The sequence below is a fragment of the Leuresthes tenuis genome, unplaced genomic scaffold (genome assembly GCF_036924035.1).
Source record: "Leuresthes tenuis unplaced genomic scaffold, fLeuTen1.0.hap1 SCAF_9, whole genome shotgun sequence".
NCBI classification, from domain to species: Eukaryota; Metazoa; Chordata; class Actinopteri; order Atheriniformes; family Atherinopsidae; genus Leuresthes; species Leuresthes tenuis.
Window position 1 is genome coordinate 31860652 of NW_027325363.1, and position 19605 is coordinate 31880256.

The 19605-nt window shown below is 41.7% G+C and overlaps 1 protein-coding gene across 1 annotated transcript in view; it reads left to right on the top strand.

Annotated features, from left to right (window-relative positions):
- The first annotated feature begins 303 nt into the window (after positions 1–303).
- The window catches only part of LOC140314727 (sorting nexin-19-like), a 69073-nt gene continuing 49771 nt past the window's right edge, over positions 304–19605 (top strand). Inside the window, exons 1-10 of the mRNA XM_072393087.1 lie at positions 304–373; positions 2043–2321; positions 2467–2661; positions 3258–4466; positions 5485–5683; positions 5816–5916; positions 6018–6137; positions 6537–6661; positions 16689–16782; positions 16960–17119. Of these exons, the coding sequence (XP_072249188.1) occupies positions 2118–2321; positions 2467–2661; positions 3258–4466; positions 5485–5683; positions 5816–5916; positions 6018–6137; positions 6537–6661; positions 16689–16782; positions 16960–17119 (2407 nt within the window). The 5' untranslated portion in view covers positions 304–373; positions 2043–2117. The remainder of the gene's footprint in view (positions 374–2042; positions 2322–2466; positions 2662–3257; positions 4467–5484; positions 5684–5815; positions 5917–6017; positions 6138–6536; positions 6662–16688; positions 16783–16959; positions 17120–19605) is intronic.

Below are 19605 nucleotides of genomic sequence, written 5' to 3' on the forward strand. Positions count from 1 at the left end.
CACTGAGTGGAGCGGGTGACCGGTCCAAGATGGCGACCCCCCGGCTCGTTAGCGTCAATAGGCAGTAGCGGTCCATGCGACGTCTATTCTTTATATGTCTATGGGTGCCTCTCCCTCACAGCGACAGTGGCTCTCCTTTTCTCTCCTCCCCTTTACTCTATTGCGCCTCCGAAGTCGGTTCCCTACAGGCACTCATACTTCTGACTTTAATCTCAGAATTCTGAGAAAAAAGTCAGAACTCACTTTTTCTTTCCGCACTGGCCCTAATCCTCTTCCGTAGAGGCGTCCCCATTAAAGCATACGTCATAATACAGGAAGTAAACAGACGAAAACGTTTACATCAAGACTACATACGAGAGCATATATCGTACAGGTTATATATCTTTTCTCTTTTAATTAGGTTGCTAAGTAAAATGTAACTACGAAAAACGCTTCTTCACCTCCGAGGATGCAACTGAATGTCTAGCATATGAGCTCGAAAATGTTGGTTCTTAACGTAATGCTCCGTGACTAGCCAGTGTACCGTATTTTAGCTGTTAATAGATGTGATTTCACATAGGATCACATCATGCTTACCGCTGACATAAATATGATCTTGCCTTCATTTTGGCATGTTTGTAATACATGAAGAAACAATAATGCCACTTATATTTCTCTTTGGACATTATTACTCCGCTCTCACACCAAGTCATCTTATAGTTATTAATGTTTGTGGAGGATGTCGGATGAAATCTTACTTACAGAATACATATTACGTGTAAATATAGTGCTCCAGGTCAAATCATTTCAGTCAAATCAGTTGTTGCCTAGCTCTAAAATCGTTGTTTCTAATAAACGAGAAAGTATTCCCTTTATGAACGGTTTCTGGTGTGGGGTGTTCATATTAGAACGTCTAACGGTGCTCCACCTAGGTCAAAAACTATAATTCTATCTGTAGAATGGTATTAGAATTGATAAATGCAGAAAAAAAATAACACTGAGATAAACACTACTTAAGTAGATTGTATGTTTACAGTCATCTGTTGTCGAAACTCCATGCAAGCAGCTAGGACAACTGTAATTTGAAATGGACAAATCAAATTCAAACTCAGCTATGCTAGCTGCATTTAAGGAGCTAGTAGTTTATTTAAATTTAGGCTGCAGTCACAAAATAATTTAGGAATACAACAATCCTGATGAAAATAAACAAACAAACAAAAAATATTAACTTGGTAGATATATGTAGATATGTTGCAGAACACACACATACTGTGCAAGTCTTGTAAATGAGCTGCCAAGTCGATATGTAACTTGATTTGGCATAAAAAGGATCAATTGAAGCCTTATAGATCTTTTTTGCACACAGCTCCCTTCTAAAACTAATTTGGCCACAAATTTATTATCATAACATAGTTTTATTAAGTACTACCACAAGGTCACTCAGTCTGTTCTGAATGTCAGTGGGTCTACATGATGAGATTAACTCGATTACAGTTATAGTTGGGTTATCTGAGCAAGGGTAATTATATTTGGATATATGGCGGTGAATGAATCGAAACACTGGCACAAAGTATGCCATACCCCAGTACGATAGGTAGCGCTGTACCCATTTCAACTATCGCAAATAGAGCCACTTCCGGTTGATGTCCTCACCACCACCAACAAAACTAAGCCATTAGAGAAAGATGACGCACGAAGAGCAAGATGAAGCTACATCACTCTACATTTAGTTTGTGATGAGCCTGGCTATGGCACAAACGTGATGCACAACGGCATATTCTCCATCGCGTTGTTTATTTCTTTCTGACGGTGGTGACAACAACAGTAATATATATATACTAATATCGTCTCCTTCGACTTCCGGGTAACGATGCATGCGCAGAACGCTCAATTATCTCGGGGTCTTAAATTGAACCCAATCCGATCCGTTTTTTTTTTTGTCAGATTAAGGTGTCTACATGAACTGAATAACTCAATCTTATTGTAATTTAGCCATTAATCTGATCCGATAGCACTCATTACTAAACTTGTAACCTTTAATGTTTGTTTGTTTTTTTCTTAAGGTGTGATGTTATCCTGAAAAGCCTGATCCCCTGTTCTGTCTTTGAGGGTGTTAAGATAGTGACCCCTGCAGGGCCATGGCTGAGGTGTTGGGACAGCGGCGCTTGTTGGGCTTTGGTGTGATGTTGGTGTGGCTTGTTTTGTTCCACCTCCTGGTCAACATCTGGCTTTTGTGCATGTTCACCAGCCTGCTAGTTGTGCTTGGCGGCTGGCTTGGCTCACAGGCCATCTTGGAGTCCAACAGTGTGGTTCACTTGGAAAGGTTTATCACCCTGGAACAGGTAAATGTACAATTAACTGTGTTTGCACAGTGTTAGTGTCATTAGTTTCACAAATTAGTTTTTTACTGGAAAGAATAATCTCAGCTGTAAGATGCATGGGTGTATCTTTCAATATCAACTAATTTCCCTGCAACTTCAATTTCAGGTTCCCCCATCAGCAGAGGATGATCATCACTTGGACCAGGAGATCCACAACACAGTGAAGAAAATCATCAGGGACTTTGTTACCTCCTGGTACTCAACTGTGTCCTCTGAGAGTGGTTTTGAGATGGATGTTCAAGAGGCTATGATATCTATGGCCATGGAGCTGAAACTACGTGTAAAATATGTTGACAGGAAGGTAAGAGGTTTTAAAAACATCACAGAGGAGTGTGTTTGTACTCATGAACTTTGTGTAACTGTGTTATGTTTTGATCTTGGTGAAAGCACAGAGCCAGCCTTCTTTATCAGTTTGTTCCGTTTCTTTGGGTAACTGGTTCTGTTGCTGCTGCCCTCGATAACAGGATGAATTAACTTGTTATCAAACATATTCCAGATTTGTAATAATCAACTTGTGATCTTGAAATGATGGCATCAAAAGAAGTAATTGGAGGCAAGGCTGCTATCAGAATCTGCGCCAACTAAGTCATGTGGGGATAGTCTTTTAACTTTGAGTTGCTTTTGTCACTTAGATTTTAGATTTACAGTTGCTCATTTATTGAAAATCAACATTGCATTGCATAATATCCCAGACACTGACATGGGCTGTTTTATTTTTTTTCAAGATTAACAGCAGTATTTGTTGCCTCTGCCAGTGGCCATCACCATTATTGGTTGACAGAAACTCTCATTATTTATGCAGCATGATTCTTGTAGAAGAGCTAAATGTACATTTATATTTTTGAAAACCATACTAGGTTCTTCATGTGGCATGTGTTATCTTTTGAATTCCTGCAGGAACTGACACAGAAGATCTTAAATCTGTTTGGTGGCCACCTGCAGGACTACCTCAGAGCTAAGGAACTGGTGATAGAAAAAAAGTGTAATGAGAGGAAGCAGTTGTGGAAAGACTATTCCAGCATTAGCACACCTCACCTTGCCATGAGTAGTGACATGTTGGAAGTCAGCTACGTCAGAGCAGTTGTTGATTTGTTGCTTCATGTTTTGGTGCCGTCACCTTATTTAGAAACCCGCTCTGGACGGTTTGTTGTTGTAGAGCTCATCACCTGCAATGTCCTGCTCCCTCTCATTGCTAAACTTTCTGACCCTGACTGGTTAAACCTCCTCATCATTGAAATATTCGATAAGTCCAGCGCTCAGAAAGAAACTATAGCAACAGAGACACTTACGTCCTCCCCACCACCACTTTCTACTGAATCAATGATTGTTAAACCTCAACAGACAGCAAATACACCTCAAATGAATAGTGAAGTTCCTCCACAAAGAGCAGAAACCAAACCAGCCATTGACACAGACTGTTCAATGTCTGAGCTTACTGCCTATGATGTGATTAACTCTGAAGAGGTGGACTTTCCGCACATTCTCACTAAAGAGTATGAAAATACTCAACCATTTTTAAGGCATTGTATCAGAGGAAGCAAGTCAAACCCATTTTACCAGGAAAATGACTCTGACCTTGATTCTCCTTTGACCGACTATAAAGCAAGTTCCATTGATTCCTTGGTCATGATGGGTCAAGAGGAGAGTATGTTTGATGTACAGAAAGAATGTGACACAACTACTGAGAACAGCAATGTGATGGACTTGGAGGAGGTTTGCCCCAGTTCAGTGGATGGCTCTTGCCCTAAACTCTTCGTGAATTCAGAAATAGTTGAACATCTTAATGGCATATCATCAGTTAGGACAGCAGAGGGGACTTACACTTTTAGCAACACTCAGGACCTAGACGCAGTGGGCAGTTCCCCTGGAGTGAACCAAAACAGAGAGGTCCTCTTGGGAGTACAACAGACTTTGATGGGGAATCCCAATGAGCTGACTGTCGTCAGTCCATTGCAGGGCTGTTCCCCAATGCCAACATTTAGCTTTGAGCCCCTCAGAAGTCCTGAAGGACCAGTCATCATCCAGAACCTCCGCATCACTGGCACAATAACAGCGAAGGAACACCGCGGCACTGGCTCACACCCCTACACACTTTACACCATCAAAGTAAGGAGATTTCATAATCTGCAGTATATTGATTTTTGTTTTCTCTACTGCTCATATCTTCACTTCAGCATTATTACTGTGCAGTCTAATTTTCAGTTCAGTTTATTTTAAAAGCCCCAGTTCACAAAAAGAAATTTCAGAGTTTACTTTACAGATAAAGAAAACTGGTTCAGTTCAGCCTGATTATTGTCCACTCACCCTAAAACTCACTCCATCCATCCATTTTCAATACCTGCCTCATCCTATACAATCTAGCTGTCATCGAGTAAGAGGCAGGGTACACCCTGGACAGGTTGCCAGTCTATCACAGTGCCACACAGAGACAAATGAGATAACCATGGATGCTTACACTCACTCCTAGGGTCAATGTAGAAATACCAGTTAACCTAATATTAATGTTTTTGGAAGGTGGGAGGAAGCCGGAGTATCTGGAGAGAACCCATGTGTAAATAAAACATGTAAACTCTTGAATAAGTTGTATTTTTTAAGGTTGCGTTGTTGAAATAACGTTATTTCCTAGTATCTGCATTTCACTTTACGGTTGTAAGATTCAGCTCGTAGACACGAAAAATGAAAATAGATAGCAGCTGCGACACTAAACTTACTTGTTCCACTCTGGCTAACTTGCGAAACATCTAAAAGAGAAAATCTGAGCTGGAAGTGAATGTAAGTGTTTAGTTCCTGTAAGGGATTACTTAACTATCAGGGAAACTTTAGCAAACAGACTGACTCAAATGGAAATTAAGACTAATTTTATTCTATTGAAATCTGTTTGATTTTTTTAAATCACAAAGTTGAACTGAATCATAACTCTTTAAATTGACTTGGAAATATGTTTAGGAGAATTTTCAGAATGCTGGCACGTTGGTTTTAACTGAAATATGGTGCAACAGTGTCCTTGCTGGCTGCAACTGCTCCTGCTTTATACCGTTTTACATACATGCCACAAGTTAATATTGTGAGTAATGACAGAAATTAGCAAAGTGTAAAAGCCTTACAGTTTGTTTTATATTCACAGTATGAGACATTTGTGAATTGTGAGAACCCAGAAAATATCCAGCAAGGTTCTGAGGATGCAGAAACTGTAGAGACAGGCTGTGAGAATGCATCACTGACTCAGTCTGTAGCCTATCACATGGTCAACAGGCGATACAGCGAGTTCCTCAACCTGCAAACTCGGCTTGAAGAAAAAACTGAACTTCGGAAACTCATCAAAGGCACGTGAGACCGACACTTGTCCAGCAGTCATTTGTCTACATGATTTTCACACACAAAGGGTTATTTTGGAATTACAGATTTGAAGTGATTTGTGCTTGCTGCTGAAGCTTTACTAATCTTAATTGTTTCAGGTGTGAAAGGTCCAAAGAAAATTTTTCCTGACATGCCATTTGGAAACATGGACAGTGACAAAATAGAGGCCAGGAAAGGGCTTCTTGAGACGTTTCTAAAAGTTGGTTGATTCTTCTTTTTAAACACACTGTTTTTATATTTGTTGGGCCACTGTAACACAAACAAATATTGTAATTTGTCTCTTTGTTCTGGTGTTTTCAGCAATTGTGTGCCATCCTTGAAATAGCCAACAGTGAAGAGATGCAGGAGTTCCTTGCTCTCAATACAGATGCCAGGATTGCCTTTGTCAAGAAACCTTTCATTGTGTCACGCATAGACAAGGTTTAATTCTGAACATTTCATTATGATACAACCAGTAGGTGATCGGAGGAAAACTGAGGGGTCGATGCTATGTACCCATTTACAGTATCACCAGAGTGTATCCTCTTGAGTTATGCTGCCATTCCATAATGTTAGTTGGATTTTGCTCACTGGTTATTAAGTTATTTCCCCGGTTAAAAAAATAACTATGACCTGCTGGATACATAAAGTTGAACAGTACTTGACTTTATGTCACATTGTTCTTGCCAGGTAGTTTTTGTAGTTTTACTATGGTACAACGTAACAAATGTCTACTACATTTGTGTTAGGTGTACTGGTTATGTTTATGTTTAAAACAAATACCCAGGCTCTTTCTTGGTTTATAATTCAATATATATGTGTGTGTATATGCTCATGTAGATTGTCGTGAATGCCATTGTAGACACTCTCAAGACAGCATTTCCTCGCTCAGAACCTCAGAGCCCAACAGAAGATAATGAGGCAGAAGTGGATGGAGGAAAAATATGCACAGACAAGAAGAGCAAGTATGTTCTTTGTCTCTTATTTGGTCTAATACTTGGAAAGTAGGTTGTTTTACTGAATAAAATGTACTCAAAATATTTTTTTTTAGTTTAGTTTCACATTGAACTGTTCACAAAAGTTTATATTCTTAAAGTCTAATTTGTATGATGAAGGAGAAATGCATATGGGAATGTAAAAAGAGAGACAAGGAAGTGTAAAAAGAATACATGGAAATAAATGCGCTTGGGGAAATAAAAGGGGGGAGAGGATGATAGAGAAGTAAATACATCTATGAATAGAATTTAAATTAAATTAAAAAACTTTTTCTGCTGAAGAAATAAGAAATAAATAGTTTTGACAGAATAAATAGATCAATTCAATGTGAAGGTCAAATAATACATATATGAATAATACCGGAATAAAGAAATTAAATTTATTCCAATGAAATAAATGAAAAAATTGGGTGACAAAGTGAATAGATAGCAAAATTAAAAGAAAGCATAAATGAAAGCAGTACAAAATGTATTTATTTCACATTCCGTTAAATTATTTTTGCATAATTATTTTGTTTTTTTTTGGTTATTTTGGACTGTGACAATTCCAGTCCTCTATACCAGAATAGCAAAAAGAACCAGGATCAAATTTGTATTTGGTCATGACCAGAAAACTGTATGACCAAGTATAAACACACACAAAAAGTGGACCGTAGCCAATAAATAATGCACCTTAAGAGCCTAGAAGAAATTCTTACAGACAACATCTCATGGTCCACTTTGTTGCCTCACCAGACCTACCTTAAAGTCTAAATCAGTGGGTTGGGTTCAATTCACTTCCGTTTTATTAAAATAGCGCCAAACCATAACAAATGTCATCTCAAGGCAGTTCAAGACTACTGTCCAATTCAAGCCAATTAGAGTCCAATTCATTGTAATCGTAATCCAATACAATCCAATAAATTAAATTCAAAATCAGTCTAATTCATACATACAGAGCTAATTCAAAAACAATTTCCTAGCTAAGGAAACCAATAGACTTCACCGAAACTTCTCTTCTGTCCAATCTCCTGTCCTGAGCATGCATGAGGCAACTGTGGAGAGAAATGACTCCCTTTTAACAGGAAGAAACCTCTGGTAGAACCAGACTCAGGAATGGTGGCCATGCACCTCGACCAGCTGGGGGTTGAGAGGACAGAAAAGAGGAGACAACAAACACCATTCAAAGGCTAGCCGTTGAGACAGGAAAGCACAAGTTAATGACAACATACCAAATGTATGTAATGTGAAATAAGAAACTGAATGGGGGAAAAAAGAGAACAAAGTGAGTAAAGGTGTGACATAAGAGGCCCCCCAGCAGTCTAGTCCTATAGCAGTTTACCTATGGGATGTTTCAGGGTCACCTGAGCCCATCCCTAAATATAAGCTTCATCAAAAAGGAAAATTTTAATCCTCGTCTTAAAATTAGAGAGGGTGTCTGCTTCCCGGACATATAATGGCAGCTGGTTCCACAAGAGAGGGGGCTGATAACTGAAGGCTCTGCCTCCCATTCTACTTTTAGAAACTCTAGGAAACACAAGTAAACATGCAGTTTGAGAGTGAAGTGCTCTGTTGGGAAAATGTCTAACAATGAGATCATGGAGCTTGGTCATTAAGAGATTTATGTGTGAGGAGAAGAATCTTAAATTCTTTTCTGAATTTAACAGGGAGCCAATCAAAAGAAGCTAAAACTGGAGTAATATGATCTATCCTGTTAGACCTCATCAGAACTCTGGCTGCAGCATTTTTGATCAGCTGGAGGCCTTTCAGAGAAGGATTACAGTAGTCCAATCTTGAAGTAACAAATGCATGGACTAGTTTTTCTGCATCCCTCTGAGACAGAATGTTCCTGATTTTAGCAATATTATGAAGGTGAAAGAAGGCAGTCCTGGAAACCTGTTTTATATGTGCATCAAATTATACGCTGTTATTCTGGTTAAATAACTCCAATGTTCCTGACTATAGTATTAGAAGCCAAGGAAATACCATCTAAAGTAATTATATAGCTAGACAATCTCTCCCTGAATCTCTCAGGTCCAAAGATAACAACTTCAGTTTTGTCTGAGTTTAGAAGCAGACAGTTGAGTCATCCAGATCTTCATGTTTTTAAGATATACTTGTAGTAGACCATCCTATTAGTCATCTTGTTTTATAGATAAGTACAGCTGAGTATCATCAGCATAGCAGTGGAAAGTTATGCCATGCTGTCTAATAATGTTACCTAATGGTAGTATCTATAAAGTGAAAAGATTTGAGCCAGGCACAGAACCCTGTGGAACTCCATGACTACCCCGGTGTGCGAGGAGGATTCTTCGTTTACAAGAACAATATGGAATCTATCAGATAAATATGACGTAAACCAACCTAATGCAGTTCCTTTAATCTCGATAACATTTTCAAGTCTCTCTAATAGAATGCTATGATCGATTGTATCTAATGCAGCACTGAGATCCAAGAGGAAAAGCACAGACACAAGTCCGCTATCAGAGGCTAAGAGGAGATCATTGGTAACTTTCACCAGTGCTGTTTCTGTGCTATGATGCACTTTGAATCCTGACTGAAACTGTGTAAACAGATTATTTCTGTGTAAATGAGAGTGTAGAAATAAGATTTCTGTGTAGAAAGTTGAGCCTCAATTATTTTTTCAAGAACTTTAGACGTAAAAGGAAGATTGGATATAGGTTAAGATTAGTTTTTTTAAAGTAAAGATTTAATTATAGCAGCCTTAAAAGTCTGAGGTACATATCCTGTGAACAAAGACAGATTGATTAAATCCAATATGGAAGTTTGGTTGGGATTTGTTCTAAAATACAAGTTGATGGTTTATTGCCATTGTCAACAAGTTGGCCCGTTATCATGGAAATGCTTGTTGCTGAGAACCTTCTTAGACTTCTTATCCATTTTTGTCACGATCATGCTTTGATGTGGTGTTTGTTTGAATTCTGGGTCTTAGGTGGGGTTGAGCAGGTTTTCTAGGAAGCCTGGGGTGGAGTTTGGTTCAGTTCCTGCGCTCTCACCTGTTTCCATCTGCACTTGTCAAAACGCCTTCTTAAGGATCAGCAGCCATTCTTTGCCAGATTGTTCTCAGTGCTACAGCGGTAACCCCGCTGACTTTTTTTTTTACAAGTGAAAACTCTACGTGTACTTACCTTGTCCTTCTATGTTCGTGGTGTTTGTTCCTCCTTTGCTCGTTGCACTATGGATTTTTAAGCTAAAGGATTTAACTCCCCACTGTGGATTCCGAGACATCTGCCTGCTCACCACTTACCTGCTCCCCTCACCGTTGACTCACTACCTTCTACACCACAGTCAGCATCCTCCCCTCCACTCTGGAAACCCACCTGGATTCATTAAGGAAAAACCTTCAGCTTCATCTGGATAAATTATTCTCTCCAATTCACTCTAACCATCTCCCTCTCCTCTCAGAGTCACCCGTTCCCCTGGATCCACTCACTGGCTCACCGCTGCACCTTCCTTTAAATAAACCTTGTTTTTTACTCAAAACTCTCTGTGTACATGTCTGCTCTTGGGTCCGATTTATGAGTCAGCCCAGCTTTCACCGTGACAGCATAATCTAGCCAAGAGATGGACTCAGCGGATGCTTTCCGCTCAGTTATGACTAAACGGGGAGTATTGCTCTGTGAACATGAAAAGGCGCTACACTCCCTGAACAAACAACCGGCTACTAATAACCAACGTCTAAGCCAAGTTTCTGAATTACTGCAGAATGTCCATGAACTTCTGTCTGCTTCTCCCCCAGGAACTCCCCCAAGTCCCCATCTCTGCTATCAGCCAGCCATGGCGTCCTACCTGAGCCTTTCTTCTGCGACGCTTCTTTCCCTTCACTTCTCAGGTGACATCAACAAGTGTGGTGGTTTTTTACTCCAGTGTTCACTCGCCTTTTCCCGTTTCCCATCCTCCTGTTCCTCACTCCTCCAAGATATCCTGAATCATAGGACTACTTCGAGATAAAGCACTGAAGTGGGCACTAGCCTTTTTTCGATACCACCCAACTGACTCTTTCTCATTTACCTCTTTTCAGGAGGAGTTAAGGCGGATGTTCGACTACCCGCTCCGCAAAGTGAATGCAGCTAAGAGGTGACTGAATATAAGACGAGGGAAGCGGTCTATAGCAGAGTTCGTTATTGACTTTCGTATCTTAGCTGCAGAAATGGGTTGGCCACCCAGTGCCCTCCAGTTAGTCCTTTTGAACACGCTAAATGACCAGATGAAGGATCATCTGGCCTCTTGGGAAGAGCCATCCTCGTTTCAAGATTTAATTACTATGGCCATATGCATTGACAACTGGCTAGCGGAATGTAGGAGAGAGAGGGTCTCCCGTTCCCTTCGACCATCCCCTCAGTGGCCTTCCCACTTCATACCTTCCTCTGGACCAGCCTAGTCAGTCTTCTTCCCCCGCGGAAGATCCCGAGCCTATGCAGGTGGGTCGAGTAAGACTCACACTGGAAGAGAGAATTTGTCACGTCAAGGTAAATGAGTGTATCTATTGTAGTTCCAAGGGGCATTACATCTCCACCTGCCCTGTGTGGCCAAAAGACAAAGCCCACCAGTAGAGGTAGGATTACTGGTGGGCGGAGCTCTGAATAAAACTCCTCCTCATCTTACAATGCTCGTGACCATTCAATTGTGACCTGGTAACCTGTGAATTAATGAAGTTCCTCTTGTTCCCCGTCTCAAGCGTCCCCTCCGTTCTAGGTCACTCCTGGTCAGCACTTCATAACCCACACATTCTCTGGTCAGACTTTTGGATTGAAGGCTGGAGCCTTCAACTGCTTCAGATCGGCCCCTCAGTTGTCACTCCCCATCTCCGGTGAACTTGTCTCTAGTTCCCACTGAATATCACAAAATTGCCACAGTTTTTAGTAAGGACAGGACCCTGTTGTTACCTTCTCACCACCCGTACGACTGCACCATAGACCTCCTGCCTGGAGCTCCCCTGCCTTCCAGCTGACTTGATAATCTGTCTCGCCTGGGGCGAGAGGTCATGGAACGCTACATCCGTGAGTCTTTAGCAGCAGGGATTATCAGACCATCCTCTTCAGCAGTAGCAGCAGGGTTGTTCTTCGTGCAGAAAAAAGATGACTATCGGGCCCTGAATCAAATCACCATCAAGATAAAATATCCTCCGCCACTCATCTCGTCCGCCTTCAAACCCATCCTGGGAGCCACCATCTTCACCAAACTTGATATCCGTAACGCATACCATCTAGTCAGAATTCTGGAGGGTGACAAATGAAAGGCAGCCTTCAACACACCATTAGGGCACTTTGATTATCTGGTCATGCCTTTCAGCCTCATGAATGCCCCTGCAGTCTTCCAATCCCTCATAAACGACATTCTCAGAGATCTTTGTATTTGTTTACCTCTATGACATTCTGATCCTTTTTAAATCTCCCACATAGCACTGACAACATGTCTGTAAGGTTCTCCAGAGACTCCTGGAGAATTGTCTCTCCATTAAGGCCGAGAAGTGCGAATTCCACGCCTCTGCAGTCACCTTCCTCAGCTACATTTTCCAGGGCGGGCAGGTGAAGACGGACCCAGACAAAATAAAGGCTGTGGCTGAGTGGCCCACTCCCATAAACTGTAAGCAACTACAAAGATGACTTGGTTTCACTAACTTTTACCGGTGTTTCATTCGCAACTATAGCATTGTTGCTTCCCCGTTAACCAAGCTGACCACCATCAAGACCACCTTCCACTGAAACCCTGAAGCCGCCCAAGCCTTCTAACTGTTAAAGGGCAGATTCACCATGGCACCCATCCTCATCCAGCCAATCCCTGACTGGCAGTTTGTTCTGGAAGTGGATACCTCAGACTCTCGAGTGGGAGCAGTACTGTCCCAGAGATCCGAATCGCTAAGCTGCATCCTTGTGCAGTCTTCTTCTGGCGAATCTCACTAGCTGAACAGAATGATCATGTGGGCAATTGAGAGCTCTTGGCAACCAAATTAGCTTTAGAAGAATAGAGGCGTTGATTGGGGGAGCCAAGCAGCCTTTCATTGGGTGGATCGACCATAAAATCCTTACCTACCTTGAAAATGCTAAGAGGTTAAACTCCCACCAAGCCTGTTGCTCGCTGTTTTTTAGTCATTTCACTTTCTTTATTGTTTACCGTCCAGGGTCCCATAATGTCAAACCAGACGCCTTATCAAAAGTTTGCTTCTAAGGAGGAATCGGAGGAACCTGCGTGGATTCTTCCTTCGACCTGCCAGATCCGCCAAGGGTTGGTTTTGGACCCGGATCCTGGTGGTGCACCCCCCGATTGTTGATTCATACATTCTGCAACCTGCTCCGCTATCCTCCAGTGGGCTCGTAACTCCCAAATTTGCTTGTCACCCAGGAATTCACCGCTCCATCGCTCTCCTCCAACAATACTTCTGGTGACCGTCTCTGGAGGCACACACCAGGGAGTATCTCTCTGCCTGTTCTACGTGTGCCAGGAGTAAGAATAGTAATCGCCCACCATAAGGCCTCCTGCAGCCTCTGGAGGTCCCCAGTCGGCCCTGGTCTCACATCCCCTTCGACTTTGTCACGGGCTTGCCGCGCTCGCAAGGTGAAACCACAATTCTCACCATTATCGACCGTTTTTCTAAAGCTGCCCACTTTATACCACTAAATAAACTTCTGTCTTCTTCCGGGACTGCGGATCTGCTAGTGCACCATGTTTCCTGCCTTCATGACATTCCCTCAGAAATCTTGGTATGGCGGTCTTTCTTTGCCGCTCTTGAAGCCAAGGTTTCCTTGAGCTCTGGTTATCATCCTCAATCCAATGAACAAACTAAATGGCTCAATTAGGAACTTGAGGCTGCTCTCTGCTGCATTACGGGCCAACAACCGTTCACCGGGGTACAAACCACCTCTGTTTCCTGTTGAGGAGAGGGACCTGGGGTTCCCATCGGTTTAGCACCAACTTCAAGAACTCAATGGCTCTGGACTCTGCTCCAAAAGAATGGAACTGCTGCCTGGCGGAACGACAAGGTGTGACTGGCAGCCAAGGACATTCCTCTAAAATTCAACTAAAAAAAACTGGCTCCAAAATTCACCTGCCCCTTTGAAATCGAGTCCATTATCAACCCTCTGCTGTCGGCCTCAAGCTTCCAACCTCCATGCACATCCATTCCACATTCCATATGTCATTAATCAAACCTGTTTCTTCCTGCTGGTTTTCCCATTCAGCCGATCCTCTTCCATCCTCCCCGGATTGTGTGTGGCCAGCCTGCCTACACTGTTAATTGCATCCTGGACGTCCGTGCTGAGGTCACAGCCTCAAGTACCTGGTGGACAGGGAGGGCTACGGTCCTCTGGAACCGTTCCTGGGTCGCTCGTCAGTCAATTTTGGACCCGTCTCTCATATCCGACTTCAACAGGTCCAGGGAGGGTGAGTCTTCCGGCTTGCCTGGAGCAACCATTGAGGGGGGTTAGGTTCTCACAGGTATTGTCACGATCATGCTTGGCTGTGGTGTTTGTTTGGTTTCTGGGTCTTAGGCGAGGTTGAGCAGATTTCCTAGGAAGCCCGGGGCAGAGTCTGGTTCAACTCCCGCGCTCTCACCTGTTTTTCATGTGCACTTGTCAAGACGCCTTTTTAAGGATCAGCAGGAGCAGTCATTCTTTGCCAGATTGTTCTCAGTGCTACAGTGGTAATCCGGCTGACTTCTGCACTTCTTTGTGTGTACTTACCTTGTCCTCCTATGTTCCTAGTGTTTGTTCCTCCTTTGCTCAACGCACTCTGGATTTCTAAGCTAAAGGATTTAGCTCTCTACTGTGGATTCCGAGACACCTGCCTGCTCACCACCCACCTGCTCGACCCACCATTGACTCAGTACCCTCTACACTACAGTCAGCATTCTCCCCTCCACTCTGGAAATCCACCTGGATTCAGTCAGGTGTAGCGTTCTAGATATGATATTAATTCTTAATTCTAAATCTCGTTTAGAAGATGGGGCACCACCTATACATATATATTAAGAGTCGTTACTGAAGGTTAGAATTCTCTCTGAATTGAAACATGAAACACGGATCGATTATATATATATATATATATATATATATGGTAATTTATTTAACATGGGGTTAAGACAGCACTCAGGACGTATGGTAATGAGGACATAACACCAAAGATTCAGTTCAATAGATCAGGGATAAGAGAGACATGGGACTTAATATTTCTATAGCGGTCTCTGGCTAATTATAGGGATGACTTACTGCGTGAATGAAAACTTGGTTATTTTAACTCGGCCCTATTTATTACCAAACCACAGCCGAGGTTCCTTGAGAGGTAGACGAGGGTGGACCTTACTTTGAGCAGAATCCAGAGAATTTGGCCACCGGCTTCCCAGGAGTTTGGATGAGCGAGTCCCCAAGCGGACACATGTAGATTGTCTTTCTCTGGTGGAATGGTGGCCGGTGGAGCAGCTCAGGATCCTTGGAGCGTGGGGTCCAGTCTCTGGTTCTGGTTCGGCTTGCCTTTTGCAGAATGATGCGGGCAGGTGGCTGAGCGGCTTTTGAGCAGGGTCGAGTCAAAAATAACCCTAACAAAAATTGTGTTATCAAGTAAAAAAAAAAAAAGGAATTATTGGTTAAGTTTGCCCCGTGGATTTTGCTTAGGAAATGAGCGTCTCATAAAGGTAACAAAAATAAGATAAGTGAAATAGTCTAAGTAGAGGGTAAATAAGTGACAAAAAGGGAAAAAGGAGTCTAGAGTCTGACTGAAGAATACATTAATACCATACTTATCACACAGGCATTAAATATAAGCAATGTAAACATGAATCAGTTGACATGTTCAAACAAGAGATTACGATGGATCATGGTGAGTGAACAATAGAATTCAAAATGTATTATTCACATGGTTCATTGACTGACGGTTATGCCGTCAGTTGGACCTCCGGTTCATTGTAACACACACACATTCAATTTGCACTAATGCTGTAGTCATCATATTATAAACAGGAGAATAAAATACAGAATGATTTTAATTCCAAGATTCGCTGTCGCCATCTGTCGATGGCACTGTGGTTCCACGGCACGACGGTCTGGTCCTACGGCGTAATATTAACTTTCCTGGTGTTTTATGTACAGCGTTGTGGAAAGTCTTAAAATGATGCTTGAGCTGTCCTTTTTCGTATTTCACAGTCAGTAGGTAATTATGAGGCATATTGGTAACAGATTCATTAATCCATCTGAAACTGGCTCTGTAGCTTTTCTTTATTTCCAACAAGGGTTTGTCTTTTGTCCGGATGGTGAGTGTCACGTCTTAATTTACAATTCTTTAGATAAGGATGGTAATGTTCGCTCTTGGTACGCACCCCACTGACCTATCTGGTACCAAAAGGTGGGTCAGTGTTTATCCAACTCAGCTCTGGCCGGCCGAGCAGATGTTAATCTAACTCCAGAATCTTTCAAAGGTGGAAAGTTTATATTGTTTAGAATGTATTTTTCACTCAGTTTCTCATGATTGTAAATTAGGGGGTTTGTTATTTTGAAACCACTCCTAATAGATGAAAGAAAAAGGGTATCTTTGGGTCTCTCCCCTTTTACTGGTCATCACGAGTACGCTACACAGGAAAAAAACCCAGCTTCATCTGGATAAATCATTCTCTCCAATTCACTCTAACCATCTCCCTCTCCTCTCAGGGTCACCCGTTCACCTGGATCCACTCACTGGCTCACCGCTGCACCTTACTTTACATAAACCTTGCTTTTTACTTAAATCTGTTTACACGTTTACTCTTGGGTCCAATTTGGGAGTCATTCCGGCTTCTGCCATGACAATTTTGGTCTAGCATTGTAATTTTAAAACTCCGTTATGAACTCTTCTCAAATGTTGGTCCTTTTTGTTGAACATCCATGTGTTAAATGCAGAGAGAATTGGCATGTTATCACAGTATATAATGTCAGGCTTCTGATTTAGTTTAGGTTTAATTGTTTTAGATGTGCGGATTGCCATTGTTGATTTATGTATATGTGCTTATTTATATCTGTTTGTGTAATCTCAGGTCTCGTCTCAAGCTGTCCGGCAAAAACATTCCCTTTATGAATGGCTCAGACATAAGGCCATCAGTTTTGTTCAGGTTGGGCCAAACAAGCACAGTAAGTTTCTTGTTTATTACTGTTGAAGTTAGCCAGTTGTGTCATTCGTTAAATGACACAACTGGCCTAAAAAAAAAGAAAAAAAAGAATGAAAATCTCTTTGTTTTATTTGCTAATTTAGTGATTTGTGCTGGAACGTTTCTTATTTTTGTTTGATTCTCTTGCTGTACTCCAAAGGTTTTTAATCGAATGTCTCTGGGAGATTTGCAAGCCTTCATTGCCGATCAGGAAAATCTGACCAATCGATCCGAGGCAGAGAGGGAGGGCAGTGCAGTGTTAAAACAGTATGGAGCCTTTCTGGATGACGGTATGAGTGAAAAGCAGAGTCAGGAACATGGTAAGGAAGAGCCTTGTTGCTTAGACAGTACACCTTTCAAAGCTGCTGTTTGTTTGAATAGATCAGTGCAAATATTGCACCACATGCTGCAGAATTAATATAAATGTATAAATAAGAAGAATTCCTTTAACTCTTTATGGATTCTTTATCAAGTATTTTTGTTCAGATGACTTGAGGAAACATCATACTAGTTTGCTAGTATCTGCTCATGCCTTTCATTCTTATCATACTGATACTCCAAATTGGCACAACATTGCTGAAATCAACTGCTGAAATCTGCTGTTGAATCTTGATTCTTAACCTTCCAGCCTTTCATCATCACTACAGTCATTCACTCTGACTCATCCTGGCTTGTCTGCTTTTGTTTTCCTTTATGTGTGACCAGCTTCATTACCACTTCCCAATTAGTCTGTCACCATTATTATGAGGCCATGCAACCAAAGCCAGTTGGTTCTATTTTCAAGTCACTCAACAGATTCATCAGACCAGATATTAATATTTGGGAAACTTTGGTATACCACAATAGGTGTGCGTGAGCAAAGCAAGACTTGGAAATGGAACTTTCTTGTTGAACCGTGTGTTTCTGATTCAGTGACTTCTGTTAACAGATATCTGCATATGAATAGGAGAAAATATAATATATAATACTATAATATAATATAATAGATGGAGATAGAAAAATTCAAATTAGTCAAGTAACTACATTTTTTTAAATATTTACAATGATAGTATATTAGAACAATAGTAAAAATAATAATAATAAATAAATGAATAAATAAATAAATTTGAGAAGAACATGTCAGCAGTCATTGTTAAAAAGCCTTATGGCTGTGGGGACAAATGACCTTCTGAACCTGTCAGTCCTGCAGTGCAGTGAGATGAGCCTCTCACTGCAGCTGCTCCTCTGTCCTGCCAGGATGTGGAGAGGATGTGTATTGTTCTCCAAAACAATTATAAACAGAATATAATTTCCTCCTCATCCGTTGCTCCACCACAACACTGAAAGGGTCTAGCCTTCTGCCTACTAGCCTTTTTCACCACTTTGTCCAGGCGCCGACAGTTTTTGCCTGTAGTGCAACTCCCCCAGTATACAACAACATAGAACAATGCACTCTCAGTGACAGTGTGATAAAACATGTACATCATGTCACTGCAGACGTTGAAAGACCTGAACGTCTCAGGAAGAAGAGATGGCTCTGGCCGCTGCTGCACACTGCTTCTATGATGGCAGACCACTCCAGTTTATTATCCTTGAGGCAATTGCAGGTCTGAACAGTCTCCATCTCCCCTTCATTAATGCAAACTGACTGGCATGGAGTTTTAGATCTCCTGAAGTCCACCACCAGCTCTTTGGTCTTGGCAGTATTCAGGAGCAGACAGATCTTTTTGGTCCAGCCATTGAAGGACTCCACAAGGTCCCTGTACTCCTTCTCCTGTCCACCGCGCACGCATGCCACAACAGCCGTATCATCACCAGTGAATACTTCTGTATGTGGCAAGACTCCGAGTTGTACCTGTGTGTACAAGATGTGTACAGGATGAAAAGAAAAGGAGCCAAAACAGTACCCTGTGGAGCCCCAGTACTGAATTCCAGTGTTCCAGAGAAAAACATCTCCCCGTTCTGACATACTGTGGTCAGGCATACCTAGAAGCTTGTCTTTCAGTATGGGAGGCCGTATGGTGTTGAAGGCACTGGAGAAGTCAAAGAACATGATTCTCACATATGAACCAGGCACATCCAGATAGGGATGAACGATATATCGTTATCGTATCTATATTTAGATATGAACATTCTAGATATTAATATAAAAAAAAGCAACGATATAAACTATATAGATTTCCACTCGCCCTGCATGTACAGCTCTGTCAGTCACAACAAACATAGTTTTTGCGAAAGTGACATGAGTGGGGAAGACAATGTAGAATCTGATTTGGTACCAAAACATAAATCACCCCCCATTATTTGGAGGTACTTTGGATTTAAAAAGGATGATGTAAACCAGAGCAAGGTGTTGCGCAGGTCATGCTTGGCGAAAATTGCGACTAAGCAAGGCAGCACAACAAACATGTTTCACCACCTGAATCAACACCATCACATGCTGCACGAAGAGTGTATTGCAATGAGAGAAACACCGGGGACTTCTCAGTCATCCCAAAAGAAGCCCAAGCAAAGTTTTATTGCTGATGCATTCAGAAGCTTTACGCCGTACAAGTTGACGTCCACCAGACATAAAGACATTACAGACAATATAACATACTACATTGCAAAAGACATGGTACCTGTGTACACAGTCTCGAAAGAGGGCTTTTAAAAAATGGTTTGGACACTGGACAAGCGTTATTAAATACCATCCGAACACATTTTAATCAAGTGGACATTCTGAAACTCTATAATGAGTGTAAAATGAATGTTGAATTCGAACTCCGTGAAATCGATAATTTTGCCACAACCTGTGGTCGAGCCAGACAACCGAACCTTACATCAG